The following is a 27,953-nucleotide window of genomic DNA, read 5'->3' on the forward strand; positions in this document are numbered from 1 at the left end:
GTCAAAGGTCAAATCATGTGAACCATGTGTTTTTAAGCAGTTCCCTGCATTAGGTGTAGCATTGCTGTTCAGATGAAAGCAAACACTCTGTACACTGATTATAGTGTATAAACGCAGCTTTGTGGTTCATATGTAATGTTCAAATATTTCTTGACAAAATTATTTCATTTTCTCCACATGTCCAGTTGGAGAAACATATAGGAGAGCATTACTTTGAAACCAGATTTCTGTACCTCAGCTCCATCAATGTTTGACTTATTTGGCGGTTCTATCTTCTCCTTGGATTTCTCTGTGTCTGAATCTGACTGGCTGCCAGAGTCTGAGCCACTTCCTGAGTCACTGCTCCCTGACTGGCTGCTGCTGCTGGAGGAGCTGGAACTGGAGCCTGAGCCGGACCCAGATGCTGATCCCGATCCAGAACCAGATTCATCATCAGAATTGCTGTCACATTCAAAGAGAAAATGAAGAAACACTCATTTGTGTACTAGTATTTGACGGATGAATCATCCACATATCAAATCTGTTTGACGAACTGGACTCAGCCAAAATATCTTTATACTGATAAATACAACACCTGGTATCAAAAGCAGTGCTGTCTTCAATACCTGTCTTTGCAGAGTATAAACATGGTTTCAGCACTGAACAAAAATTATACCAGCTTGTGTGTAATGGTGTACATCCTTATGCAATAGCAGTATTGTTGAAAACTATATTGATATCCATTCTGGCCTTGTAGACAGATAAACACTTTGAGTGATGTATGCAAGTAGCTTATTCATTTAGACAATAACAGCACTTGAACAAAAACCGTAGCCTTATCGTCACTTTAACTTAATACAACCCAGGTTTGTCTGACAATGTAATATGTTAGCCAATTACATATGTGCAAGTGCACATTCGAGTTGGATTACTTAGGGCTAATTCCACTGTCTAACTCGCAACAGCTGATTAGTGCTGCCATTACAATTTTCCAGAATGCTAAAAACTTGCCTCAATGCAGTGAAAACAGAAATAGCATGCCGTTAGACACTTTTCAATCTCAATGTTGCTGTGCTATTCTCATTCTGAACGCAGCCTCAGGTGCTGCTAATGTCAAGACTCAGTTCTGACTGGTCAGCCTCTAACTTTACATGTGAGACATTTCATTGTAAACAAACTGGAGATGGCAGTGTTCCTGATACAGGGACAAGACACCAGATTCTGAAAGTATTCTACTCCAGTCTAATGTGTATAAATATGAGTCAGATACAGTTACTGACCACAGACCAATATTATCAGTATTATAGTTAGGGCTGGGCGATATGGACAAAATCAAATATCACAATATACCTTGATATTGATATTGCAACAATATTGTAGGGATGACTATTGGTGCTTTCACAAAATATTCACACAATGAGGTTTTTGATAAATAATAATCAGTAATGTGGATATAATGTCTAAGTGGGGAAATAATTGAAAAGTTAGAACAAAAGTTAAGTTCAGAAAATTACATCACTTTACTGTAATACAGCCTTCAAAAGCAGGAAAAGACAACACTTGCGTCATATCACGATATTCAAAATCTAAAAGACAATATCTAGTCTCATATCACAATATCAATATGATAGGTATTTTGTCCAGCCCTAATTATAGTAAGATGACTCTTAAATGGAAACAACTGATTTGAATCAATAAGCAAAACTAATCTGATGTCCTTTTCTGTGAAAGATGATCAGTTGATTTACCTTGATTCTCCACTGCTGTTGCTTACACTTTCATCCTCACTGCGTCCAGCCATGTTGAAGTCCAAAATATAGACTTCCCCGGACAAACTCTAGTATTATGTTCAACGTGGTTAAACTGTGAGAGAAGACACACAGTAACAACATTAGAAATACTGTCTGGGAAATGCCAGGAATGTGCCTTCATCAAAGCTGTCTCATTTCAGTAACATTATGCTTTCCCAGTGGTATGTATGAAGAGGACTGTTAAAGCTGTAGCTTGTTAAAAATCTGCGCAACATGGCAGAGTAACAAACTGAGGGTAGAAATTCGCAGGCTTCTAAAGTAAAAGGCATTTACAGTTCAGTACAGGCGTTCCAGATCAACTATATCCCCCTCATCGTAGTTTGATCAATGAACTGTAAAGTCATTGAGGAGCTGTCAACACATTTTCGCACGAGATTTTTTAATGTGACAATTTCTAAAAATTTATGACTTGCGTTTTCTTTCGGAGAGGAGTTAATTGTCTCTGTAGCACACCAAATCACTAAAATATTATGAATATCTCGAGTTAAAAGTAGAACAGATAGCGCTGTGTAGATGGCTGTAGCCTCACGTCGCTGTATGCTGGGGCCTATCAGGCCTGCGCAGCAGCAGCGTGTTTTCACCTCCACACAAAGCTCCGTGGGCGCTCTGAACACTAAATAACCACATTAACCTTAACAATGGCCAAAAAACCTCTGGAAATCAACAGTCTTGTGCCAGTCTTGGTGTCATCGATTCGGGTGCCATTTAGAGTTTTAGTGTGGCAACAGATTAGCTTGTAGCTAACTAGCTAATACTGGCTATTGGCGGGGTAACGTTAAGTTAGCAGTAATGTATGCAGACTCTGCCAACGCGCCAGCCAGTATTTCATCCAAATCCAAACGGAGAACAATATCCCGCAATAACCGGGATTAACATATCACTACCAGCAGCTTGATTAACGATAACTACTAACTTATGTTGCGGCATGATAATGACTGTCTATAACATTAGACAATCACTGTTTTGCTAGCTGTTATGTGTTATGCTAGTGTTATGATTTTCTGGGTTAGAAAATCATGACACTAGTAAAACATTAAGAACAGTTAGCGTTAAAATTCCACAACATGTGCCGCAACAATTTGGGTCAAACATTAAATACCGTGCCAATTTAGATTTTACGTCAACGTGAGTTCAATAAACATGCAGTGAGAGGGATGCTCGCCCAGCGTTTACTGAGGTTGTCAAGGAAAGTAGCGTTAGCTAACATTAAGAAGCACGAGGCTAGCACGGAGGCTAACAAAATAACAAAACTTTGCGCTAGTTCATCTTAAAAGGGACCCACTTTCCAGTTATAGCCGATACTCGGCGTTTAACAGGCATCGAATTTTATGCAAATGTTAGTGCATCCAGTGGACCACAGCAGAGTGTTCAACTTACTTAGTATTCATTATTAAACCCACAAACCCAAATGAGCTAACCTAACTTCACCCTCTTCCATCTTGTTTTCATTCGCCGCTCACTTCTCGCGGCTTTTAACACATCAACATGTAACGTTAGCTTACTTTCTCACTGAACTAGGGGATAAGTATTTCCACACTCGGTTACCTGGTGTTATTGTATATTACCTGGGAAACTCCGATTGAAATAGTTGTCTAAATCCACCTTTCCACTCCAGAGGTCCTTTCTTCTTTTACTAAACAGTTAGTGAGCTAGCAGCTACGGATAGCTAACGCTACCTTACGTTAGCTAGCTAGCTATCTCCCAGTTAGGGAGAGCAGCCCCGAACGACTCAGTTCAGTAGAACCGGTGCAATGTTGGTTTTCCTCTCCCTCCAAAAAAATCAAGTGAGTCCCCTTTTCCGTTTTACATGTAAGCAAAGTCTAGTGCTCGTCGGTCAACTGCGATTGTAGAAAGCTGGCGTTTCAATCCAGGGTCTTCCGACAGCCGGCCTCCGCCATGACGCCGTAGGGTTCACTTCACTAGGAAACCCCGGACAGTGACGTAACGACTGTGCTCTGCACTAACATCTGGCAGCGGGTCGCTCCTCCAAACAAATGGCATTTGATACACTGTAGATCTATTACAGCTTCAACCCCAACAACATAGCTGTAAAATATGAAACTGCTTTTCGTTTTAAGGATTAGGATGATTCACCGATTTCAGCAAATACATATATTTTAAACATGATCCTTGATACTTTCTGAATTGAAAAGTAGCCTATATAGTTAGCCTACATAAGTTTTAATTCAATGACTTGTGTCCTCAGTGTTTCTGATGGCGTTGGCCCAGGCCCTGTTCCTGCCTGGTGTTCACTAGCCTATAGATTAGAAAAGGGCATCAGGTTTGTAAAACCAAAATTAAAAAAATACAAAATACAAATACAAAATGCACATGTAAAGTCATCAAACCTCGCATCATTTAGTAGCAGTGAAGATGGCAATAAAAAATCAATGCAAATTTTGTTTTTGTTTTTTTCATCATGCGCACTTTATTTAAATTCAAACTTAGATCTGTTTTTGGAGGCATCCATGGAATTTTTATATTAATTCCCATAATGTTATTTTTGTATCTCGACGTTTTGTTTTCTTTTTGTGCCTTTAACCCAAAGAAACGATGTTTCATCTCAGCTACAATTTATTTATGATTGAATTGCCTTTTAAATCCAACTTGAAACGTGACAATGGAGTGAAAACAGCAAAAGTAATTTGATTCCATTCATTTCTTTGGGGCTGTATTAGTTCAAAAGTGATTGAGACTTGAATGAGTGCATTAATCGAGATCTTTTCAGTTATAATTATGTTGTACCACATTATAATGCAGTTCAAGTGCATTTCAAAATAAAAAAAAAACACATTTGCGTAGGACGTTTGAAAGGAGGCCATGACGCACAGGATAATGATCCCCGGTCCTCGTCCGGCATCTCAGGGTGTCATCCGTAGGCTACCGTCGGAACACGGAGTTTTCACTGACCTGTTGATGATTTTGTACAGTATACTGTTTAAGATTTTCCCGTCAAAACTAGTAAAGAAGTCGCGGCGGGGTTGCCAGCAAGTTACTGTTAAATTAACGGTGTCTTGCTGTTTCTGGAAAAAAGTTATACAGTTCATGGCCGTTTTTATAAATACAGCATGTAACTGTTATTTTCTACTTTTACGTTAAAATGCTGACAAAATGATTGCAGCTTATTACTGTTAATTTACATTTTTAACTATTGGTATACATAGGCCTGCCGTGTACGCATTCTTATTGTAAACTAAATTATGTAGCTACTACATAACACTTTACGCACTGTGTAAAGTGTTTTTAACTACTAGCAACGAGGACCATAGTGATTTTTGTTACTTAAAAAAAAAGAAATCCTAGACCTTGCTTGATAAACTCTTTGACAGACCGTATTGCCATCAAAATTCAGTGTTTCACAACAGTGAATAAACATAGCTATTTGAACAGTCTTAATAGTCTGACTTAAAATTTAAGGCAAATTATACAGATTAGATGTGTTTCTTTCAAACATGACTCATGTAATTAACATTTTGTGTGAAGTTGTTAAACATTTGTACAAAATTACAGTAATAGAAAAGGATGTCTGAGAGCTCATTCACACAAATAAACTTCCATTGCAGCCAGTTGAAAAAATAAATACTTTAACAAGCAGTGCAGTCTGTCTGAACACTGAACACAAATAAAGATATAAAACATCATCAAAATAATAGCGTGCTCATGTTATGCAAACTGTAACCAAACTGTCCAAGTTTGATTTTATATGGGTTGTATGAGTGAATGCTAGAGCGTGGTTGAATGACAAAGTTAATGACTGGGAAAGTGACTGAGTGAATGACAGTCATTCTGAATGCATAACTTAGAATGACTGAGTGAACGAGTGAGCCAATGAGTATTAGTTACTGTGAGAGTGCATGAGTGTGAATTATGAATGAATGAATGAATGAATGAGTGGGTGACCAGGCTCACTGACTGAAAGTCCATTATTTTTATCTGTAGACTGGAGACGCAAGGGTTGACTGATGTCATCTTTGTCTGTGTGACTTTCCCGGTCCTCTTTGACAGGACTTTGTCCCGTCCTACCTTGGTGCCTCTCTCAGCATTTATCCCAACAAACCCCCTGAAAAATGAAAGAAAAAAAAGTTTATTTATCATGACAGTAATAATAATAAAACTTCATTTATTTAGTGTATTTATATATACATTCATTCTTGCATCAAGAGCACTGTTCTTTGCTACCTTAGTTTAACTGATGTTAAATTCTAGCCTCTTTTTAGGAGTTACACATTGTCACCTGTCAATCCAAGTGTACTGTAAACAAATGATGATTTGCCCAAAAACATGCGGCAGCAATCAGATGGTTTGGGCATGTGACATGTAAGGCAGAACTCAAGGCACACAAGGTCCCCAAATACGCACTTTGTGAAACAGCATCAATATGCATATTCAACATCATATCACCCATGTCATTATTTAAAGAGCTTCCAGCTTCAGTAACAAGGGCTGTGGCAACAATTGATTCAATTAGGCTTTTCTCTATTTTATGTTATTTTATGTGTCACTATGTCAATGCCTGCTTGTAACTATACAGATGAAGCTGGCAATCCAGACTGCATGTGTGTGGTATGTGTCTGTTCTGTTTGGATGTCAGCTTGCCTTGAATATAATCTCAGAATTTATTTGAAAACAGTCAAAATACAAAGAGATGAATTTGAGCAAAAACAATCCAAAAAGAAAGACTAGACAATAAGTCAGGGAGAATGGCATAGATTAGATCTCAGGCTTGAAGAAAGAAATATATACAAGTTGAATAGTTTGTTTTATTTTATGTTGTAATCAGATGGCAAAGTACCATATCATTATCACAACAGAATGAAGGGCATATGGCACAATTCAAGTTAATTGGAAATGTTATGTTTTGTCTATGTTACCAAACAAAGCACCCATTAATTTGCTGAATGAAAATGGGTGAAAATCGACCTCCACTGTCCAGTCAGACATGTGCAGACTCACTTCTGTTATTAGTTTTCCCAAAATGCAGTGCAGCAAATACTGTATAGTACTGATCTCTAGTACTGATCTTCTCTACTGATCTTCTCTTCACTCCAAGCAATCAATACTGTAAAATACTGTTATCTTTTGTCTGAGCCATTTTTCAACCAAAGTTAACAGTAATGTACTGCGTTTAAGCATTACAGGATCACACTGTAAAGTAACAGCAATTTCTAACTGTGAAGGCTACACAGAGTGGATAATGGTGAGTATGACACTGCATTGCACAAACACAATGCAGATGCCTGTATTACCTCTGTGGATGCAAATCTAAATTTGCATTCATTACTTAATGGACAATAGTGATATATTGACAGTGCTGAGAAAGAAATGATCAGCAAAACCTGGTGTGAAGGTCTTGGTGTTCAGAGCTGAGCCTATAGGCCTATGCTAACCTGTTTGGTGGAGGCTATAAATGACTTAGCTCTCATTAAGGCCATCATTGTTACATAGATCAATCCAGAACACCAGCTGCGTAGGAACAATCTTCTCAGAAAAAAAACAAAATAAGAACTTAATGATTAACTGCTAAAAGGAATTTAGCAGTCCCCGATACCACTGGAGCAATAGACAAAACAGCCTCACAACAAGGTGCACCCAGCTGTTCCGGAGCTTTTGATCATTTTGTCATGAAATAAACAATAGATGTTCAAATGTATTTATTTTTAGACCACTTGAATGCTGGCTTCAAAGTTGAGATTGAAAGTTCTTAAAATTGTAAATGCTGGAAAAACAATCCAAAAGGTCAATTCAGCAGCAGAGCTGGGGCTTATCATGATAGCAGAGGAAAGCAGCAACTATTTCTGCTACATAAAATCTGGTTCATTTTTTTTCAAACTTTCTTCTATAATCATTACTTTTTTCCCCTCGTGTGAATCACAGGGTCATTTTACCATTTCAGTCTCTGAAAAGTATTAAATAAAACAAGCAGGAATGGACTGTTTAAGCCACCTGAAATGAAGGGGAATCACAACACGATATAATACACACAGTTTGCAGTAGTTATCACTCCATGGTTTGTAAAAATCCACTGTAGAAACACCACCAACTACTGGTGAGATGTGTATATCACATGATGAATTTTAACTGATTTTCTAATAAATTAGATTTTTAGGCTTGGTGTACTTGTTTTTGTGAATCAATAATAGATACATATACGCACACAAAATAATAATTTGAAAAATAGACAATATTTAGGGTTAATTTAAATTTGACAGCATGGTGATTTGTTTCGGCGAGCATCATTGGCCGGCTGAATGAGCTCGTGTTTATGGTTATTGACCAATAGGAAGTGATCCAAAGCGGAAGCATATTATTCTGCATCTATAAACGTTTCAAAGCTGAGCCGTGAACAAGACCGGTTCTGCTCACGTCACAGAATGAGACTTATCTCGGAGATATGATGTAGGCGGCCTTACAGAATAATAACAATGGGGTGACAGAGAGCGACTGCCTGGAATATTATGGACTCTGCACTTCAGAGGGTGAGTAGTCAATATACAACCATGCATCTAACCACAGCATTTTGACAGGTTCATTTAGAAGACATCCACCAGATCATTTAGCAGTAAACCTGACAACAGAGACGGAGATAGTTAAAGAGACGAGTTAAGCTGGAGGCTCAGCTGTCCCAGTGGAGAAATTAAACGACGCAGGTAATGCAGAGGAAATACTGAGAGAAACCAGAGAGCCGCATGCCTGGTATTCATTACTGAAAGAGATGATCCTCCTGCTAAAATAAGTCCATGTCGCAGGCACAAGCAAAATATCTATTTTTTTGAATCCCAACAGGCTGTATTCTGCAACGTGAAAGCATTTGGGATAATTTTAAGGTGCAGTTCAATGAATAAGCCGGAGCAGAAGTCAGGGTCAGATTTTAAGGGTTCTTTAGATCGGGTAGAGAGCAACACTGGACAACCAAGGAGCCGGACACTAAAAGGTGAGTAAAAGAATAATTTATTACACAACTTAAGGAATAAAAATACAATATGTTAAAGATTAGGCCTACTGAAACCCAGCTTATGTTACCATGAACAATAAAAAGCAACTATAAGATGTCTAAGAGTCCCAAAATGTCCCTTTAAAAAATGCTTAAAAGTCCCCTACAAGTCCATTACTGTTAGTGTCTGTTAGTGTAGGAACCACTAGTCCAACACGAATGCCAGCAGCTGCGACGTCCTCGGCAGTCCGTTCCCCTTCCCACACAGGCAGCTTGTGAGTCCTCGTGTCCTGCGGCTGCCACGGCCCTCTCTTCGGTGCTTAACTCGTTGGTTTTCCGAGGCGGTAACGACACGCTACCGGACGCCTAGAGACGAACGACACCTCGGGGAGATGGAGCATCACCCCGCCCGTGGCTCCTGGTAAGGTGGGGCAATTTCTGGACCTTGCGCTCTCTCCCTCTTCACCCGTGGTTCCTCCATGGTGCGCCCAAAGGTAGCCTACGTGGAGGGAGAGAGAGAGGCCAAGTCGTCCTTGACTAGAACTGCCCACACCAGCTCATGACCTGGACCACAGGCAGGGCTACAGGCTGCTCCCTGTCTCCGCCGCTTCCCTCCGTAGCTTGCACGCCGCCGGTGTTATGCCGAGTTCTGCCTGCCCGCCGAGAACTGCATGCACCTCGCGGGAGCGCGCACAGTTTAAGGGAAAACTAGCTTACCAGATATTGTAATGATTTTTTAAGGCAAAGTATTGTTTAAAAACTGTATAATCCTCTTTTATAGGTTCATCAATGATGACAAATGATATTGAAGTCTATAGATTTTGAACGTTTAGAATGATCAATGTTTCAATGTTTTATAAGACTCAGTAGTAGTAGCACTTCCTTGATAGGATTGGTCTGAAAGGTTTCCTTGATTACTCTTCGGTGTTTTTTGTCGATGTGTTTTTAAGCGTGGGATTTCAGATATACTATAATGTGTTTTTTAAATGTGGAAAATGTGGGATGTCAAATTCACTCTCAGAGTCGATCAAATAAAGTAGCCTATGTGCTGATAACCATTTGATTCCTATCAAACTTTGATTTGAAGTGTCATTACTGAGTGTTAAGGGGTGCATGCATTATTCGGCAGAATTGATTGTTGCCTCCGAGTAATGCAACCTGTATTATTTCAGCTCAGGTCGTTATTAAATGTTTGAAATTCACACTGTCGAACCAAAATATGAGTTGGCAGTGTTTGATCCTAAAGTGTCTGAAAAGAAACTTAAGAGGTGGATGCATTATCCGGCAGAGGTGTATATTAATACCTGCCGAGAATGTCATCCCTTCCTTTCTCAGACCAGGTGTTACATTTATGAAATTCACACTGTCGAGCCAAAACGTCCCAAAGTATATGCTGATGAAACCATTTGATTCATAGATCACCAGAAATAAAGTCATAGTGTGCCTACATTATTCAGCAGAGGTTAGTATACCTGCCGAGACGAGTCAGGAGGAGGTTTACTCATTGGCGACATATGGTGGACAAATGAGTGAATGAAAGAGAGGATGAGGATGCAGGATGTACCATGAAAGGTAAATCCACCTCTGCGGAATACTACAACCACACACGTTCTCTCTGGACACGAGGAGTGAATAGTACATACTTTGGTTTGCGAGTTTCATATGTGTATGTATGTGTACACATATGCCTATATATAGTCTATAGAGACACTTTAGGACACTGTTACCAGCTCATATTTTGGCTCGATAGTATGAATTTCACACTTGTAATATGATCTGAGCAGAAATATTAGGGGATGCATTACTCGACCCCTTAAAACTCAGTAATGACACTTGAAATCAAAGTTTGATAGGAATCAAATGGTTTTTATCAGTAAATACTTTATTTGATTGACTGACAGACTAAATTTGCCCACATTAATTTTTTCAGCATTTAAAACTCTAATTTTAATATAACTATCTGAAAGCCAACGTCAAAGAACACCGAAGATTTCGCATTGAGCGATTAATCAAGGAAACCTTGTAAATTTCAGACCAATCATATCGAGGAAATGCTTCTACTACTGTGTCTAATAAAACATTAGTGATTCTAAAAGTTCAAAATCTATAGACTTCAGATCATTTGTCGTCACTGATGAACCTAACAAAGAAGATTATATCTTTTTTTAAGCAGAACTTTGTCTTAAATATCAATGTCTGGTAGACTAGTTTTACCAGTTTTACGGGCAGAACTTGGCATAACACTCTTTGTCCTTCCTCCTCTGCCCCAGCTGTCTTTCTTGAAGAGGTAGGGCTTCTACCAGGGGCAGGTATTCAGGTGTAATTGTCACATGCCCTGTAGTAGGAAGTGATGAAGGAAGCATGCAAATAAAACCAAGTACAGCAAAAGCAATTTAAAACACAATGTATAAAACCATGTAATATAAAAGCCACCACAAAGCATACAAATATAAACGTAAGAAAACAATTAAAACATACTTCCACTGTATGACGTTTCTGCAAATTGTATAAATTCTTTTGCCTCCAGTGCACAAAGCAGACTATAAATGCCAGCTTATGTCACATTGTATTTTGTATATGTCTCATGAAATTGTACCGGGCTCCAGGTTTGCTTTGTGTCACTTAGTTTGTTTCCACAAGAAAGGGTATTAAGATAAGATGCAGGACCCACTTTAAGGTCCTTATCATTCAGTCTATTGTGTGCTTTAGTTGTACATCAGCGTTACTAAAGAAAACTACAGTAACCACAAACTAATTGCCACACAGTGAGCCTGTAGCCTTCGGGCCCCCTTGAGGATCTGGGGCTATGTGGCAGTGACTCGCTTTGCTTGGTTCATGTCTAATCTATCACTGACAAATTACAATGTGTATTCAGTCCCCACATCACTAACAAACAATGACAAAAACCATATTTTCTCTCTGTCCTTCAGTGGTATCTAGTTTTGTTTTTATTTGTCCAATTGACTTTCTCAGATGCTTCTGGTGAATGGCTATAATTTTTGTGTGAAAGAGGTGGAGAGGAATAGAAACTTGTTATTGTCATTAAAGTCGTCTGAGTACAGCTGTGGTTATCATTACTGCGACACACGTCCGGCTTACTCTCACAATGGCAGATCAGTATTCATTCAGCTTTGTAGAAAGGTCAAAGTAGATTGATTAGGTGTAAGAGATGCATTTTGGGCAATAATATCAGTGGAGATCAGTGCCTTTATTATTGTTAGAAATGTAACAGAGATCAGAAAATATTGAGAACAAGTTTAATATGTAAAAATTAGCTAAACTGTCAGTGAACAAAATGTCATACTGAGCCTTTATAACTTGTTTCTCTGTGTCTGATAATGAAAGGTGGAACTGTACAAAACTGGTTTCTATCTTTACCCTCAGATGTGTGAGAACATTATGTGTGGAGAACATTTGCTATGGTTTTACTCCTGTTCTACTCAATGAGAATACTGGAAACAGTCACAAATTCATTCACTGATTTATTTGACTTAATCATTTCATACTTTTATTTCTTTTACTCATGTTTTTTCTTCTTTTTTGCCATTTTGTTTTTTCACATATTTTGCACAGGATATGAATTGACCTCAGTGGTAAAGCTTATTATGATGTTTTTATGGTCATTTAAGAGGTAGAAACCTACAACAAGAGAACAAGACAGAACATTTATTGTGCCTTTTAATTATAAAAACATATTTGGCAGTTTGCAATCATCCCATTCAATGTATGTTAGCAATGCTTTTGTTATGTACTGCTTGTATTGATCCTTTTGCACAGGCCCTATGACATACATCAGTATAGTAACTGTCCTGAACTATTTGTAAAGAGGAAGTGTGAGTGCAATAAAATGTGAACATTGAAACTGATGGTACTTGTTATTTGTCCATTTTTATTTTGTCATACTGATTACCTTTGTTTTGTCTCCTTTCATGAAACATTTTATAAGCCCTAACAGGCTTGTAAAAGTGTGTCAGTGTCTTTTTTAAAATCACTGTTACAACTTGTACGTTCTGTGATTTGCCATTTTTATGTGTATGAATAAATTAATTGTAATTTGACTTTGTGGGTAACAAAGCAATGGAAATGATATGGTTTATCATTGGCATTCCTATTAAAATCAAATTATGGGATGAGAAAAAATACTGATAATAAAATGCTGATAATGTTCCTTAGACAGCAACAATAGTTTTTGCTTTTGAAAATGAAAGGACCATGAGAAAGAAAATTAAATGCTGAATAGCAACAAGTCTAGCCTAAGTGAAGAAATATCTTTAAGGCATGCAGTAACACAGTGGTTTTAGTAGAGTGGCACAAGGCCATTGGGAACTGCAGAGACCCCCTGCACTCGGCCAGCTGTAGGCAGATCCATCAACCTCCCAATCTAAATTCAGTGTACTGTTGCGTTTACTGTGGTTGTGCCTTTGCTCCAAACAGTACATACAGTATCAGTGCAGGAGCTGCATCTGAACAGACTGTTATATGATACTGGGCTTTTCTCCTCATATCCCAAGCTGGACACAAGTCACATGACTAGACTCAGACTAGAGTCAGACTTCAGCTATGAATCTGATGACTTTAGACTCGACTTTACAATATCAAAATAGTGTCACAACTGGACTTTAACACTAATGACTGGACCTGGACTTTAGCCTTTGGACTTGGAATTACGTCATATGCTCCCCAAGCCTGGAGATTGAAATTTTGTTATGAAAAAGTGTGCAGCAAACCAGATCATCATTTTCAAGACAACAGACGCTGAATCAATCTGACAGTAGCCAACCATGTTAAGGTGTGTTTGTCAGTGTAGAGCAGCAGACAGACAACAGATGATACCTCAAATGAACACATTCAGATGTAAAGACTGCTGTGGTCAACAGAAACAGACAGCAACATGTAAAACAGTCAGCAAAAACGTATGATTGTAATTTTGTCACAGGAATAACACACCAAGACACACCTCAGTGTTGCACTTCATTTTCATTCATTTTTAAATGAAAAGTAATCTTTATTTTATTTAAAGTTTATTTATTTAAGTCCCCCTCCACTCAAACATGTTTTTCTTCTTGTTTCTACAGTTGAGTGTTTGATAGTTTCTGTTCAGAATGATGTGTGTGCAAAGTCTGACATTAAAAGGCTGTTTCCACTTTCATCTGCTGAAAGTGTCTCTGTGCTCATTGAAAATCCAGTTTTAAGGGTTGGGCCTACAAGCATGATTTGTGACATCACAAATAGTTTGGAAGGCGATTCTGATCCAATATTCAACTTACACAAGTGTGATGTGGCAACTTGAAGCCTCCAGTGCACATACACTGAGAATGGACTTAACAGTGAAATAGGAGAAGACCTTTGGCCAGTGGTTCAACTTCTGAAATGAAAAATATTTCCATATTTATAGATTCTGGAATTTTAATGAGGGAGAGGGAATAGATTTAATTTCAAGGATTTTAACAAGATAATTGAACTTTTTTTTTTTATTTTTTTTTTTTACAATTAGTAGTCAGAGTATTTTATGTACATCTTAAACACTTAACCCTTTCATGCAAGAATTCTGATAACCTCAGTCAGGATTTTTTTTTCCTAAGTGTTTTTATTCCTCTTTAAGCATGAAAAAAAAAATATTTGAACTTCATTTTTTTTAATTGATTAATTGTCATTTTCTCCCAACATAAAATCAATACTTGGAAATTTTAACAATTGTATTACTCCTTAGTTGTTACTTGATTTTACAAAATGTTATTTACCTGCAAGGGTGTATTACTATAGAAGGATTGGCAAGATATTCCTGAGCTGTTGAGCATTTCCGGCCGGCAGGCGGCCATCTTGGTTTTGAGCTTTTACAGTCACAGATTTTACAGGTTTTGAGAAATTTGTGTTGCACTTACAAAGGCTGGCCAATGGATGGCAGTGTATGGGAAGACACACTAGCGTCCACTGTGTTGGCTGATGTACAACTATACCATTAAAACCCATGCATATATAAGAAAACAGCTTTTGAATAGCTGTCCACTGTAGTGACCACTTTGCATGAAAGGGTTAAAGTATATTTATTTCTCCAAATTTTCTGAACTGATAGTTTGGTGAAGGGTGTATAATGACTTTAATGGCTGTAATGTTGACAACTTTACTTACTTTTTATTGGGCCTTAGACTTGAAATGGGACCTCATGGCTAAGATGTGGCACTTAGCCATGATCTTATTAAATTAAATAAATAGGATTTTATAGCAAACTTTTCATTGATTAGTCTTAGTCAAGTGATGATGATGACATCATCCATTAGATTAATTACAACAATACCTTTTTTCCACTGGTGCTAACTAAATAAGGCTTTCCTCTTGAGTGTAATTGTTGTGTTGCTCCACAGGGTGGAGCTGGAGGAGCAATGTAATGGCTAAATCCTCTTGTACTGTTATCTTCATACTTTAAGAGGAAAGTTTGGGAATATCAAAATCACACTTTAACAAATAATTTAACCCTCCAACTCTGGGTGAAAGTAAAATCAGTGGAGGGGTGTTGTGAGAATAATGCATGTAATGGGACTCCAGGGGTCACCAAAGTAATCAAGTTTTACATACTTGTATTTGCTGTCGTTCCAAACATGTAAATGTGAGACAATATCAGTTTAGAAAATTGAGATCTATACCCTTTTAAGGCCACGTTTCATCCGAAGTAAGGACAGCTGAGGAAGTGAAGATGGTTCACTTCCTTTAGTGGGAGGAGATGTGAGCAGTTTGACATAGTTACAGTAAGGTGACGATAAAAAGACCACAAATTGTAAAGTAGACATTATGGTGAAATTTTCCATTCCTCAGTACATTGCATCCAAGCAAACCTGAACAAGCTCTTCTTGAAGATGAACTAAAACCTGCATGTAGCCTACTTAGTGTGAAATGTCAGTATTGTGCAATCCTTTTCATTCTGTGTGGTAGACAGCTCTGTTCTTCTCCTTTTCACTTTTATTCTGACACTGTGAGGCCGATCACTGCAGCAAGACAGAACAAATTGAAACTTAACTCTTAAACATTTTTTAATCAAGTTGTTTTCGTTGTTGTAGAGATTAATAACAGACTAAAACATGGAGGTCACACACAGGGTGTTTATACTGTGCTTTGCTCCGTTAAAGCATTTGAAAACTAAATTGGCAATTCCTGAAGACAATGTGTGTGATGCTGTGCACACAGATTGGCATTGTCATTTTTTGATGATGATGGATGGATTTATATCATATGAAAACTCCTAAAACTGGGTTAAACCCCCAAGTTACATAATTAACAAAACCACAACCCTTCTTAAAAACTGAATTACTCTGACATCATGTTAGTGTGAAACACACCAAAGTCAGTTGGCACTTCCTGAGTAGTGAGCATGTACTGGTTATAACACATGACTGACTATCCCTGCAAAAAGAACAAATTCAACTCATTTTTAATTTATTTATTATTTAAAGACACAATAAGTCAAACAAATCAATAAAGTACATGGACACATTACCAATAGTGGATAAAAGAGAAAGTAAAGAAAAACTTAAGTACACAAGAGGAAAAAATAAAGAAACCTGCAGCAATGAACGACAAAACACATCATACTGTCTCTGTGGTGTGTGTCTCTGTCACAAAACCAATGCTGGAATGTAACTATGTACATTCACTCATATAATGTACTAAAGAACATTATATGAGGTACTTTGAGGTACTTGAATATTTTTATGTTATGCTACTCCACTACATTTCCAGTGATGGAAGAAGTATTGTGATATTTTACTTAGTAAAAGTATGAATACCTCTGTGTTAAAAATATTTAATTGCAAGTAAAAGTCCTGCATTTCAAATTTTACTCTAGTAGATATACACAACTATTGTCAGCAAAATGTACCAGTATCTAGTATCAAAAGTAAAAGTGCTCATTATGCAGCAAAATGGCTTGTGTTTTATAATATGGGATCATTATTACTGATGCATTAACATAAAGCACCAGTAATGTTCAAGCTGGTCAAGGTGGAGCTGTCTTAACTACGTTTTATACTGTTGGGCAGTTTATCCTGTAACAGTGTATTATATTTTAGGAGATAATAATATATTGTATGTAGAATCTTAATCTGGAAAGTAACCAGTAACTATATCTGTAACTATATACATAAATGTAATGGGGTAAAAATACAATATTTCCCAATGAAATGTAACAGAGTAGAAGTATAAAAATACAATTAAATGGGAATATTCACATGAACTACAAGTAGCTCAAAATTGTACTTAAAACCATTATATACACTTTGTTGTTTACATAAAATAAAATAAATATTTGCATATTACATCCAATGACATTATTATTACGCATACTTAAACACTTTTAAACACTAAACTGCTTAATTAATGTATCAATTATTGAAAAGTAATTATATAATTTATAATGACATTGCTGGCACAGTCTGTATTCCACAGACAGTCAAGTCTTTCCACTTTTGTACAAAACACAAAGTGTTTAACATGAAACAATAAATTAGCTAAACAAAGCGAGAAACAAAATTGAAAAAATATAGTTAAATTACATAAAAAAGATAGATGCATAAAATCATTCCAGCATGACTATTAGAGACACCCACACTTTCATATATGAAAAACATAAATAGACCTGAACAATTAAAAAAATGAAACCAAACAAATGAAAAACACAACAAAAACTAAGAAATGATCATATTGCATTATTGTACATTGTACATTGTAAACAAAATTAAAGTTTGCCAAAAAAACTGTAATTTAACATCAACTTACTGTACTAACTGTCGAGAGAGCTTTCATGGTCTTTGTCAGTGGATGGAGGTTGCGCTCTTTTTTCAAAAAAGCTAATAAGTGGATCTTAAGTCAAGATTTTTTGGGGCAACCTATAATAAACTTTTACTTTCAATTAAAACAAGCTTTAAAAATAAGATGAAGTCGTTACATTTGAATCACAAAATCACATTTAAATGATCCTTAAGTTGGCGCCATAACTAATGTAAATATCGCTATCATTTGTGTCATGGCAGTTGTCACATCATTTCCTGCGTATAGCAGGCATGTTGGTCAGTGTTCAGATCAAAAGAGGGAAGTTAAAGACTTAAATTGTCAAGGAAGTCGTTGAAATAAGGAAGCTTCAGAGCGCCACCCCACCGTGTGTCAGTACACAAACTGGATCAAACACTGATAATCAGCTCCAGCTAGAGAACACAGACACTATCCATTGTGAGTGATCCGCTGTTTTCATGTGGTTTTGACACCAAATATTTTGTTTGTCAGGGGGCTGATGAATTTCAGATGACCTGTTGTTCAGACTGCTGGCAACTGACATGCTGAAAGACTAAAAACCCCAACTAGAGGAGGATCAACACTCTTGAAGGACTTCATCACTTCACATACAGTGAGTACAATATCAGTGTTTTCTGTTTTTTACCTGATTAAGATAGACTTTTTCGACATTTCTACAACAGGTCTTTGTTCAAAATGTTGAACTTTTTTTGTGCAAATCAAGAATTTAAAAGCTCTTTTTCTTACTGGGTTTTATGTCTTACTGTGTCTCTCACAATTCTGGCAGAGGGGGTGATTAATTAATGAACTAATATCTTGAAAAGAGGTTGAGAATGAAACAGATGATAGCACAAGAATAAAAAAAGAAAAACATTTAAAAAATGAATTAGTCTTGGAACCACATGAAATAGCTTACCTGACAGAGTTTCATTACAGTTCAGTAATGATTTTAACACTTAGGACTCAGGACTTGTTACATGGCTTGCTCAGGCAGATATTTTTATAGTACAGAACTCATTGTGACTGTGTGATCTGTGTGAAACAAATTGGCAGTCTTAATAAAAATGTTGTGTTGGTATGGACTCAGATGGACCAGGAGGTACTATTTTTATGAAATGCAGTTCAAGTCAAATTTTAGGAACTTTGCTTCAATATTTTCTTATATTTTACACATTTACTTTATTACATTTTAGAAGAAAATATAGTACTTTTGTGTAAATATAGTAATTTTTGACAGATGTAGTTATTTTGTAGATGAAAAAACATGTATTACAATGCTGTGTTAAAGATATACCAGTGGTTCCCAACCTTTTTGGCTTGTAACCCTTTACAAAAAAAACAGTTTCTACTCTAAACTTATCACATTTCACGTATTTGAGCTGTGCAATATCGTATGTATATTTCACAAAAAAAGTCAAATATTGCATATTGATTAATCAGTTCACAACTCCCTAGATTTATCTTGTCACTCTTTGCAGGGGGCATGACCCCCTACGTTGGGAACCACTGGACTAAACTACCTAACTGTACTGTATATATTACACTAATATCTGAAAGGGCATTTACTATGACCTGGATGACTGAGAATTTTCACAGACATAGTTAAAACTTGCTCCACTTCAACCACATACAACAGGAATTTTTTTATGATGTAACATATAATAATATATCAGTAACAGGGCCATTTTTCAGAAGAACGAGTGCTTTTACTTTGACACTTTAAGTACATTTTGCTGATAATACTTCTGTTCTTACTTTTTGTGAGATTTTGAATGCAGAACTTTTACTTGTAATGGAATATTTTACATTACATTAGTACTTTTACTTCCCTTGAGTCATGTTTTAAGACATATAAAAATCCTCTGCTTGGAGTAGTAAATTGTGTCTGATATGTTTTTTCCACAAAAATTAAATTAGCCTATCCTGTTAAAAATCCTTTTGACGTCGAACTGACATCACCTTTAGTTGTCCCCCTTTAGGTTTAAAAATAATGTCAACCTGCTTTTTAAAGGTATAGTTTTTATTATTAAAATGAACAAAAAAGGTCTTTAGGGAAATATCAGAAATGTTCCTTTTTGTCTCAGCCAGCTGGAGGGTGTCCGTGTCTGTGTTTGATTGACAGCAGCTGGAGGGCGTGTCGGTGTCTGTGTTTGATTGACATTAGCTGGCAGGCTAATCATATAGAACAGAGACAAAGAAAATAAACTGCTGAAGCTACAAGTCATCGACAGACAGTGTGTCACTAAAAGGGATTTTGGAGAGCAACGACCATGCCAGCATCAAATGGGTCTGAATTTACATTTGAAAGTATGTTTACATACTGTTTAATGTGCTGCAGCTGAACAGCTAATTAGTTATCTAGCTGCTAACTGACATTAGCAATGCACTTTTCCCCGGTGAATGTTTGTTTGGTGACTTGTTCAACAAGCTAAGCTGTGGGACAAGACGTGAGTTCATGTTTGAAAGTTAGATAAGAAGGAGACTTTTGCGGGGAAGCTAATGTGGGTTGTTGTTCAGAGTCTTGTGTTGTGTAGCAGGATAATTTCAGTCTCAGTGTGACCGTCTGCTCTGCCTATGATAGAATGCCCCGTTACTGCTTTATGCAAGATTTGATTAGCTATATCAAAATAACGACTTCAGCTACGTAGGAGTAGCTGGAGTCGTTATCCCTTTTGGTTTCCCTTTTGATTTTTTTTTTTTTTTGTGAAAGGGGAACACAGGACAAGTTACTTACAGGGCAGATATGTTGCTGTAGTCGACATAAAAAAGGGAGGGACTGGTACAAGCCTCAATTCTATATTGTCTGACCCTGAAAACTGGCTGATTTTGTCTGGGCATTGTTGTGCTTTCATTTGTGTTTTGAGCTGCTGGAAAGCTGGGGGGTGTTCCATCAAGCTGGCCAACAGGATAGCTTGGCTTATTTTGATAAGCCTCACTAATTTAAGTGAGAGTTCTGCTGTGTTTAAATGTATACAGTGGTAACTGCTTATAGCGATTATAGTTACAGTGATCAGCTGCTTATATGGATCAAAAAGCTCTGACACAGAATCATTCCTATACAACATTTATGCTGTTTAAATAAGTCACCTATAGAAATCAAGTAGTCCGCCTACAGTATTCATTTTGGGTCTCTTCATACATGACAACATGTGGAAAAACATTTTAAACTATGTAAATCTGTTTTTGTCCTTTACTCCCATGATAAGCGGCTGCTGCTGCGTGAACACTGAAATCATGACAGAGACAGAAAGTCATTTTCTCTCAATGACAAACATAGTCTCCCTAAAACTTATGACAATGGGGGGATTTAAGTAAATTTCACCGCTTTCACCACTTCAAAAATGTGCACACTGCGTTTGAGACAGCTATACTGTATTTTGAAACAGTCATTAAAATCCGTATCTTTATATTCATGTAGGCTAATAAATATAACCATGTCAATTAGATGGTATTCTGCATGACAAATAAAGAAAAAGAAAAGGTTATAATAAACATCTGCTTATAGTGATATTTGACCCGGACAGACGTGATCATTATAAGTGGCCAGTTTCCAGTTAATTTTTAACTTTCAGTGATGCTTGTAAATGGACATCCTGTGAAAGAGAAAATGTGTCAAAGAGTATGATAACATTGGAAAGTTCTCTTAAATTGCCGACACCATAATTTTAAATATACATCTGATATTATCTAGCCTATTGATAACATAACTACAATCACTGATCTCAATGCTCATTTATTATCAAATAAATACCGGAATTGAACCGTCATCCCTCTAGTAATACGTCCGATCCTCTAACCTTTAGGCCATCACTGCCCACCTACAGTTATACATTTAATCTGTCATTGGTTTTGTGGCAAATCAGCTCCTTCACCTTGTTAATGGCAGCAGTTTTGCCCTTTTTGGTGAAAACTCCTTTATATTCATCACATAGTTTCATCAGCAGGTTTGTTCTGCTGCGGAGAAGAACACCGCTCTAGTTTTCTCTTCTTTTTGTGACATACTATCATCTTTTTGACAATCGACTCTTCTGGGCTGCGTATGCACTCTATGCATGTGAATACTTCAAGCTTATTCCAGCCTGGCTAGACTTAGCGTTGACTAGACGCAGCTAAGCTGCGTTAGTGGAACAGCTTGAGCCTCAAGTGAAAGTTGACGTTAATTCTAGCCAGGCTTTTTCAAGTAAGTGCAGCTTTCTTTAGCTGTGTTGATGGAACAGCCCTCTGGTCACTCTTCTCCATTAAAGCAGTTGCTTAAGAATGTCTGTTTCCCAGCAAAACACATGCAAAGGGGACTTAGAAAGCTGTATCTGTACTGGTTTGTCATGTCCACGATCAGCAGCTCAGCTTGTGCTGGTTGGGTGAGAGATACATATAGATAGGCCTATATACATAGATACATAGATACAGAGATACAGAGATACATTAGTGTATGTGTGTGTGTGTGTGTTTGTGGGAAGTGACTAGATTTCTTTATAGCCCTCATATTTTCTGAAAAAAAATGAAAAACCTTGATTCAGACATGTTGACAGAACAATCTCACAGCAAGGTACATTTAGTAGTTGTTCTGGAACTTGTGATCATATCATATTATCTTCCTCTGCAGATGGACTGAGTCAGTGGTCATGAAATTATGGATGTTCAAATTTTCATCAAAATGTTGTAGTCTATGATTTTTTGTTTTGTTTTGTTTTGTTTTGTTATTTTTCTGGTAGTGGGACATTGTTGTTAATATTTGGCAAAATTGCTCAGCTAAATTAACTATTTACCATGCTGCCTACATTTGAAGAACCAGAAGTTGACATTTCTCTCATTTCAACCATAAAAAATACAGCTGAATGATATATTATCGGGATGAAGGTATGAAAACTGACAAAACATCAAAAATCTTAAGTGCATGGGTGCAATGAAAGATCTGAGTATGTTCGATTAAGTGGCAGAGTAAAAAGGTTAAACATATTGTGCTGCTCTTGATATGTAACTAAGATGAAATGTTATTGTTTCAAGTTTCTTTAAGACATTTTGGCAAAACTGACACCAATTCAGGAATCATTATTTGTTCTGGTCTGAATCTTCAGAGTGGCATTCCACATTTTCTCTGTATTGTTTTGAACATTTCTGAAATACAATATATCTCTAAAAACAAGTAATTATATGATGGAGCTCTGCAGCTGTGCTCTTCCACTAATGACATATGTAAAAATACAATTTTGGTGCTCAGGAACTCAGGACATCTATTATTTGTAGTGCTGGTGATTTGATTCCCTGCTTCTCCTGTTGAAGTATCCTGAGCACAACACTCTCAGTCTCAATTCTCTTTGATTGTACCCAAGTGGGAAATTTGCTTTGCAGCCAAATGACCTCAATCAGTTACATATCGATAAAACAGCAAAAACAGTCAGACAATACAACACAGTACAGTGCCCATCCTGGTAGTTGTTCAACCAATCCTATATCCAAAGCCTGATCAATTCTCCAGTCCAGCTAAGAAAAGTATGGCAGGAGTTTAACAGACTTATAGCAACAGAAACAAAGGATGATTTATTCCTTTTAGTCAATCTAGGTGGAACCCTGAGGTGATGACCAGATGGTAGAACTCCCTAAACAAGGTTGGTCAAAGTTTGAGGGTAATCAGTCAGTGAAGGTAAGGCTAGACCACTAAGACTAGTATTTTAGATGATCTGGCAAATGACTGGGGACAGCGGCTGTCATATATACTTAGGAGTAAATGAAGGAATGGGAAGCAGGTGGTGTGGGGATTAGGTGACTGGGACTGGCATGGAGACATTGTTTACAGGGAAAACTGAAAATCTTGAGCAAAAAGGTGCAAAAAAATGAAACTGAAGCGGCAGACATGACAAGGATAACCTCAGCCTTCCTAAGTACCCACTTCATGTTCATGTTAGAGATGAACCTGACTATTGTTTTTGCTAGACAGGCTGATAGGGAAAATCTTGTACTTGTTGAATAATTGTTGAAGAGACTCCACAGGTTCCAGTTGATGCGTACTTTAATATACAAAGTCTATTGAGAACAAATATCAGATGTCAGATAAGCCTTTGGCACAGTTTACACATGGATACAGTCATACCAAAAACTTAGCACAAACAGGAAAACAATCACTTCTTATAGAGTTGCTCAGGTCACACCATTAGGGAGGGGAGAAACAAGGACAGTTGGTGTTCAGAATAAACACTGATTGGAAAACAATGCGGGAAGCTGTTGTTACCCATCCAAGGTTACTACCTTATCTCCAAGCCTGGCGCTGTGAACCTAAAACATCTCTTGTATGAGTAATAGTTAAATTTTCTTAAAACAAATTTGTTGTTGTGTTTATATTCAACCAAAACACATTTTGCTGCCAGTACTGTCATATTGGTAATTGTCTTCTAGTGTATGACTGTTGATGTTGGACACCAAATTGCTCCGATGAGCAGGCCAGTGCATAGTAGCATATTCATTGCCAGAGCAAACAGGATCACTGAGATGGTACAGTCTGACATGTGATGCCTTTCCAGCATCTCCTGAACAAGCTTGTGAGGCATAGAACCATATGTGTTGGCTGGGTCCAACCACAGCACCATCAGGTCACCTTTATTCTCCTTGGCGTCTCTGAGGAGCTGTGTGACAACTCTGGTGCACTCAAGGCACCCGGGAACACCAGAGATGCCAACTTTCTGCACTGAGGTGTTGATGTAGTGGTTCTTGAGTAAGAAATCCACCAGCCGCTTCGCTACAATGCTGAAGAAGATCCTTCCTTCCACACTGAGTAAAGATATGATCCTGAACTGGCTGATGTTCGTAGGGTCCTCCTAGTTCAGAATCCACATGACTTCTGTGCTGTTCTTGCTGCACTAACCTGCCTCTTCTCCATATAACCTGAATGCTCCTCCAGATGCGGTGCAACAGTTTGGGGCAATGCTTGTACACCTTGTAAGTTGTTCCACTTGGACTTGGTGCTGAGCTGGACCTAGCCTTCTTCATCATGTCCTGTACTTCCTTCAGGAGTGACTCCCTTAGGTCGAAAGGTTCAGCTGGCTCTGGTGGTCATAACAGTGCTTTGCTTGGGCCCAGATCTTGGTGTTTATTGGGGTCATTGAAAGTGCTACTGAAGTGTACTTCCTCTTTTGAACAGGCCAGGGGTCCACTAGCTCTTTCCTTCCTCTACCATGGGTGTTGCTCAGCTCTTCACAGGCTTAGGAGCCTCCTCCTGAGCATGGAACGGAGTTCTGCAAGTGGTGGTCATTCTTCTCACTTCCAGCCTTATATCGTTTCTTTCAGGCTCTCAACTCCTTTCTGATGTTGTGGATTTTGTCCTCTGGTTTTTCTTGTAGGGCTGCTTGGGTCCTCTTTTTACCTTGACACCAAACCTCTCAGCCACCATGCTTGCTATGATTGTGGTCATAGTCTGTAATGTCTTCTGCACATCCCCTTTAGCCGTTGCTTCCAGCACCATGTCCATCTCGTTGTCAAACTTCTGCCACTCAGCCATTATGCAGGCTTGAGGCCATCTGATCCTTTTCTTCTTGTACCGTATCGCTCGAGGGACTGCTTGCCCCACTTGGAGGCTCTGGGCTCTGTGGGATGCTTTCTGGCCTGACTCCTCCTCTGTCTCACCATGTTCTTCAACTGCACATTTTGGTGCTTGCAGTCCCTCTACATTTCATTTGTGCCTGATGGATCTTAAGGCCTCTTGCATTCTTGCAAACCTTGCCGCAAGAACACTCACTGGTAGCCGTTTGTCATTGTGTGAAGTTGTTAACCTTACAGCTGTCCTGTTGGGGTGCTCATCTCCCCCCCTCTCAGGCTTCCGCATTGGCTTCCTTTTAAAGCCCCAGAGGTTGCCGCTTGGTCCTAACTGAATGTGACACGAGCGGGCATCAGCGACAAAATCAGTTTTATTGCTTTATCTTCTATTTTAATGTCCTAACTGGCTGTGAGCTACGCAGCGCTGAGCACCGTGGTGCGGCGCACCGTTCTGAGCTGAACTTATGTCGGACACCCTATTTCTATTTACTACCTGTCGCTTGTGTTGAAACCACATCATGGACGAGGAACAGCTGATTCATTTAGTTGAAATGAGGAGGTATCTCTATGATACCTCCTGATTTTAATACAAAAACCTAAATAATGTAGCAGCTGGCTGGAGGGAGATCACCAAGGAGCTGGAAGTTTCTGCTTAAGTTGCTGTTGGCTACATTGTATCATTTCCAGTAATGAAACCTCTAAATATCACAATATAAAACGTGTGTTTTCTGTTTAAAAAGTACAAATGTAGGGTAGCAAGTACTCACCCATCTTTTACTTGGGTGGTTATGTCTGAAATCTGATCTTGAGTGCACAGCTGATAGGTATGTGGTTTGTTTACATGATGTAACAGAAGTGCACATTTAACAGATTCAGTGGGGAGAGAGATGTTATGCGATGCAACGTAATAGATGGACACTTGCTCGCCTTTAGGAGACGGTGTATGGCATTGTACTATTGTCTATCCACTGTGGAAAGAATTCTTAAAGACTATGAAAGAGGGACTGGGCTGTCCTATTCATAGGACACCCAAAATTTGTCTCCTAAATGATGAAACAGAATTTAAAGGCATTAATAAAAGGCAGTTTCAAGTGTTAAGTCTGGGTATAATTACAACACTGAGACTTATCCTGAGGCATTGAGAAAGCCCCAAAGCTCCCACTTTCATTCAACGGATTAATTAATTAATTTGTTAACTAAATCAATGTCTTATGAAATGATGTTAACCAGATTAAGATTGGAGACACATGACATAAACAGAAATGGAATATGGGAGAATTTTCTTTTTTTATTATAGGATCTTTTTTTCTCTTCTTTCTTTTCTTTTTCTCTCTCTCCTTTTCTTAAACTGTTGTGTTAAGAATTGTTTGAAGAATTGTGTTTTTGTATTTATTTATGTTGTTATATGTTTAAAATATAAAAAACAAGGAAAAATAATAATAATTTGGTTGGATAAACTGCCTATGATGAGCTAAAAATTAGAAATCCAATAAAATATTCAGCAGTTTAAAAGTTGAAATTTATTTTCAGATCAGTCAATTTTGGATGAATCCAGTAACTATAGCAGAGTGTTTTGTTCCCAGTTGCAATGACAAAGCATTTTTGATTTGCTACAGCTCTGATTCATACCTCTGACTGGCTTCTTCTCCATAGCAACGGCGGATCAGACTCATGGGAGCCTGACAAACATCAGAGACTGAAACTGAAATGATTCAAACTGAACATAAACCTATAGAATTCTTCAGTTATCCAGGAGACTCTTGTGATCATTAGAAGAAAACTGTGAAATGGTGATTGATTGTGACTGATCATGACCATAGTGTTTGTGAACTTTGCTAGACAGTGATGCAGTGATCCACTAAAAAACTGATAATGAAGATTGAATGGCACAAAATGATCTTCTCCTGACAAAATGTCTGTGTAGGAAAATTGCTGCTTGAAGCTAAGTCAGTGAAGTTATGCAAATGGGCAAAGTTGTGGGTTTCTTGTTATCACTTTACGAGCAGATGATGCAAGTTAAAGAAAGAGAGAAGCAGTGTTAAGGACATGTTACACCCCAGTAGGTCTCTGTAAGACAGATCAGTCCACTAGTATCTGACAAATGACACTTGATTCACTTCATTGAAACTATTCTATTCTCTTCTCTTCTATTGGAAACATATGAACTAATTGGCTGGCACTAGCATTTATTGGGCAGTGGTGTACAGGTTAGAGAAGCCGATGTTTGATTGGACAGGCAGAATAATTATGCGGTAGATCTTGTTAAGTGCCTCTCCCATGAGCATGGCATGTAAGTGAATGCACTCATTAGCTAACAGATCAGGCTGTGTATGTACTACGAGGCTTCTAGCTGTGAGTGAAGAGCTGGGCGTTTCAGCAAAAGAGCAGCTGTGCTTATTGAACCCACCCAGGGTTTGTAAAAACATCAATTTCTAATTTTATCTACTTTTGAATGTGTAGCCAAGCCACAAAGTTGTTTGGGTGAATGTGGCTAACAAGTGTGAAAATTGTGTGGATTCATCACGTTCCTATTGATAATATAAAAATATTCATTAGTGAAGCTTTAACTATAGTTTATTTGCCATAACTCAGCTCTCAGATGTACGTTGCTTTGGATAAAAGCGTCTGCTAAATGAAATTAGAAATTGTAAATTGTAAATAACCAGAATATTTTCCAAATGTAACTAATACTGTCATTGCATGTGTCGGTTTCAGTTTCAATAAAGATTATTAAGGACATATTAAATTAAGTTGTTACGCATCTAAAGGTAATCGTGAATGTTGTGAGCTGGAGTCATGACCAGCCAAAACTAAAGTGAAGATATCTTAATTTGAGTTGTCCAAAAGCCTTTTTAAGATATTTAAAAACAAATAAGTAGTATTCTTGAAGGAGTTTTGATAAGGCATATTTTGTAGATACCCAGTTATCA

At 37.8% G+C, this 27,953-nt stretch overlaps 2 protein-coding genes and 1 pseudogene across 5 annotated transcripts in view; 1 reads left to right on the top strand and 2 right to left on the bottom strand.

Annotated features, from left to right (window-relative positions):
• chd1 (chromodomain helicase DNA binding protein 1) overlaps nt 1-3,732 on the bottom strand; it is a 29,355-nt gene extending 25,623 nt beyond the window's left edge. Inside the window, exons 1-3 of the mRNA XM_042394737.1 lie at nt 3,356-3,732; nt 1,728-1,842; nt 234-441 (exon numbers count right to left, since the gene is read on the bottom strand). Of these exons, the coding sequence (XP_042250671.1) occupies nt 234-441; nt 1,728-1,780 (261 nt within the window). The 5' untranslated portion in view covers nt 1,781-1,842; nt 3,356-3,732. The remainder of the gene's footprint in view (nt 1-233; nt 442-1,727; nt 1,843-3,355) is intronic.
• A 4,391-nt stretch (nt 3,733-8,123) lies between these two features.
• The window catches only part of syk (spleen tyrosine kinase), a 38,131-nt gene continuing 18,301 nt past the window's right edge, over nt 8,124-27,953 (top strand). The window contains exons 1-3 of one of the 4 annotated variants that reach the window (XM_042395774.1): nt 8,124-8,266; nt 8,574-8,721; nt 17,992-18,112. The gene's annotated coding sequence lies outside the window, so the exon portion shown is untranslated. Of the gene's footprint in view, nt 8,267-8,573; nt 8,722-17,849; nt 18,113-19,724; nt 19,807-27,953 lie in introns of those variants that run through there. The other 3 variants (XM_042395775.1, XM_042395778.1, XM_042395777.1) reach the window with 3 other exon arrangements.
• Nucleotides 23,886-25,238, bottom strand: LOC121886104 (annotated as a pseudogene).

The sequence above is a fragment of the Thunnus maccoyii genome, chromosome 19 (assembly GCF_910596095.1).
Source record: "Thunnus maccoyii chromosome 19, fThuMac1.1, whole genome shotgun sequence".
Lineage (NCBI taxonomy): Eukaryota > Metazoa > Chordata > Actinopteri > Scombriformes > Scombridae > Thunnus > Thunnus maccoyii.